Source organism: Lottia gigantea (assembly GCF_000327385.1).
Source record: "Lottia gigantea unplaced genomic scaffold LOTGIsca_178, whole genome shotgun sequence".
Taxonomy (NCBI): domain Eukaryota; kingdom Metazoa; phylum Mollusca; class Gastropoda; family Lottiidae; genus Lottia; species Lottia gigantea.
Genome location: NW_008708276.1, coordinates 26,830 through 30,145, shown reverse-complemented (window position 1 = coordinate 30,145; position 3,316 = coordinate 26,830). Strand labels below are relative to the sequence as shown.

The window sequence follows — 3,316 nt, the reverse complement described above, 5'->3', positions numbered from 1 at the left end:
TAGACCCCCCCCCCCCCGCCCCCCCCCCCCAACACTGCCCCCCTTCTCTTCTGTTCCTTTCAAGGATATTTGACGTCTGTTTCATCAACATCTTTTTCATCTAGTTTATCTCGGAATCTCTCTTTAACAAAAACAAAATCTGAATCTTCATCCTCGGAATTCTCTTCATCCAGTCTTAAATCAGTAAGATCTAATATAGCATCATTATCCGGTTGCTCGGGATTCTGTGCTTCTTTTTCTCTAGAAATCATTCGCTTATAATCTTCCTGTCCGATTTCCTTCACCAGAAAGGGCAAATCCTTCCATTTCCTCAGCAGCATTATTTGACCAGAAGAGGTCAAAATTTGAAAACTCTCCACTCTAACAGCTGGGAACATGAGACCCTTGTACCGGAACATGACACCTAAATGATTATGACATTTCTTACAGTGTATTTTGCCGGTAATTTGGATTCCATCAAATGGTTTCCGTGGTGATTGGTCTGGTCGCAAGTCGACTTTTAACATGAACTCAGGGTCGATTACGACATGGTGGGAATTATTGATAGTTTTGATAAACTTGTTGTCGATCTTTAATTGTGTACACTTAAAACACACTAGTTGAAAACGGTCATTAATTTTGTTTCTTTGTGAGAGTTTGCTAATTTCTTCCTTCAGCTGTTCTTCTTGGATTACAGCCTTTTGATATTCCTTGATCTGCTTCTTCACGTCGGGCAAGGGCATCTGTTTGAACTGAAGAATGGCTTGCTCCATCATTTTAGATTTCCCAATGTTTAAGATTTCTCTTTTTAATATCTCATCCATTCCCAATAGGACAGATGTTCCACCTCTTTTTCGACTCCTGCCTGTAAAAACAAAAAAGGTCTTACTTTCTCGAGATCTAACAAATAGTACTTGTGAATCTTGACAACTTGAAAAGTAGCACTCATATTCGTCGTCTAAGATAAAATAGCAAAATTTTAATCAGAGCCCTTTAATCAGTATATTCGTCTGTTTTGTTTATCTTTGTAAGTTACATTCGACTTTGATTTTGAATAATAAAAACTAATATATACTGATGAAGAGTTTTCAAGCTGGTACATTGAAAGGAGGTAGGCCTATATCTCCAGCGGCCTTATTACCGAAGTATATCATTTTAGGTAATTTATTCTAATACAACAAGAAAGTATTCCTCGAGAAAAATAAAACATATTTGGAAAATTTGATCCTAAAAAAGATTTCTACCTCGAGTCTGAACTGTAGTAATTTCATTGCCGACATGATTGTATCGTATCACTATATTACAATCTGGAATGTCCAACCCTTCTTCGGCTACACTAGTAGCTACCAGAAACTTGGTGGTACCAGATCTAAACCTTGCTATTGCAGCATCCTGTTGGTTCTGTGTCATTCCTATAATACACAAATAGTTCATTTCAAACTCTTGCCAAAGGAAAGGTTGATTTTAGTTTCGCCTGTGTATAATATTGTCGAAAGAAGCCTATCTTAAAGAATATTTTTAGTTTCACGTTTGTTTTTTAAGTCTGACAAATTTTAAAATATATGTGTCAGAATGAACCATCCATTCTTTTTTTTTTAAATTTTCGTAGGCAAGAAACCAGACAATCCATGAGTGGTGCTTTCCACAGAGCTGTGGTATATAGAATTTCAACCTTGACAGTTGTCCCCCTGTTCAGTCAGTCTGCCCCCTTTTTGAACCCAAGGTTTTGGGAGGTTGGTGTCAACACTGCACATTACAGACGACAGCGTATCTATTCAGAAACAAAACATTCAGATTTGCTATCAGATTGAGTCCTATATCTATTATGAAATCTTTAAAATACCATCAAAAATCTGAACCACAATAATCAGAAAATTAACAGACCTCCCTCCTCTTCATGAGCACCAGCTCCGGTGAATGGTTCAGCATTTAATCTCCTCAACTCTCGATCTGACTTCATCCATTCACAAATAGCAGAACAAGTTCCTCGAGTTCTGACAAAAATTATACCCAACGAATCATCTCCTTTCTCCTTCCGTAACTTTATTATCTCATCCTTTAAAATCCTCAGATTTGGATTTTCATCTTCAATGGCAAATCTTCTTAAATTTAATTTTAGTTCTGCAATGGATAGTAAAAGTACAAAATAAATTATTAAACTCTTGCTTCACCGTTGCCTTATAAAACTCTTTACTACGTCTTTCATTGCTTAGTTTTAATAGAATTAGCACATGTAATGCCGTGCAGTTTGCAGTGAGAAAATCTGACACTGGCCATAGCTTATTCTTTTCAAACTGTCCAGGACAATCTATCATACACAGCTTGTAGTCTAATAGCAACAAGGATACTGGAATTCAGAAATATGAATAAAATATATCAGACCTTTAAAATATGTAGATAACTTAGCTTCTACTGGGGAATGTTTATTTTTTTCCAGGTTGTCTGTCAGGGTTTTCTCTAGATATTCTAAAACATCTGATAACCTCACTAGGTCGTGGATATCCATTGAAGCATTGTACACCTGAATCAGAATAGTTTATATTCATTGAAGCAGTGTACACCTGAATCAGAATAGTTTATATTCATTGAAGCAGTGTACACCTGAATCAGAATAGTTTATATTCATTGAAGCATTGTACACCTGAATCAGAATAGTTTATATTCATTGAAGCCTTGTACACCTGAATCAGAATAGTTTATATTTATTGAAGCATTGTACACCTGAATCAGAATAGTTTATATTCATTGAAGCATTTTACACCTGAATTAGAATAGTTTATATTCATTGAAGCATTGTACACCTGAATCAGAATAGTTTATATTCATTGAAGCCTTGTACACCTGAATCAGAATAGTTTATATTCTTTGAAGCAGTGTACACCTGAATTAGAATAGTTTATATTCATTGAAGCCTTGTACACCTGAATCAGAATAGTTTATATTAATTGAAGCAGTGTACACCTGAATCAGAATAGTTTATATTCATTGAAGCATTGTACACCTGAATCAGAATAGTTTATATTCATTGAAGCAGTGTACACCTGAATCAGAATAGTTTATATTCATTGAAGCCTTGTACACCTGAATCAGAATAGTTTATATTAATTGAAGCAGTGTACACCTGAATCAGAATAGTTTATATTCATTGAAGCATTTTACACCTGAATTAGAATAGTTTATATTCATTGAAGCATTGTAAACCTGAATTAGAATAGTTTATATTCATTGAAGCCTTGTACACCTGAATTAGAATAGTTTATATTCATTGAAGCATTGTACACCTGAATCAGAATAGTTTATATTCTTTGAAGCATTGTACACCTGAATCAGAATAGTG

The 3,316-nt window shown here is 35.0% G+C and overlaps 1 protein-coding gene across 1 annotated transcript in view; it reads right to left on the bottom strand.

Annotated features, from left to right (window-relative positions):
- Positions 1 to 59: 59 nt before the first annotated feature.
- The window catches only part of LOTGIDRAFT_142329 (hypothetical protein), a gene marked incomplete at both ends in the record, with an annotated part of 10,617 nt that continues 7,360 nt past the window's right edge, over positions 60 to 3,316 (bottom strand). The window contains 4 exons of the mRNA XM_009052001.1: positions 60 to 844; positions 1,224 to 1,391; positions 1,864 to 2,100; positions 2,362 to 2,500. Of these exons, the coding sequence (XP_009050249.1) occupies positions 60 to 844; positions 1,224 to 1,391; positions 1,864 to 2,100; positions 2,362 to 2,500 (1,329 nt within the window). The remainder of the gene's footprint in view (positions 845 to 1,223; positions 1,392 to 1,863; positions 2,101 to 2,361; positions 2,501 to 3,316) is intronic.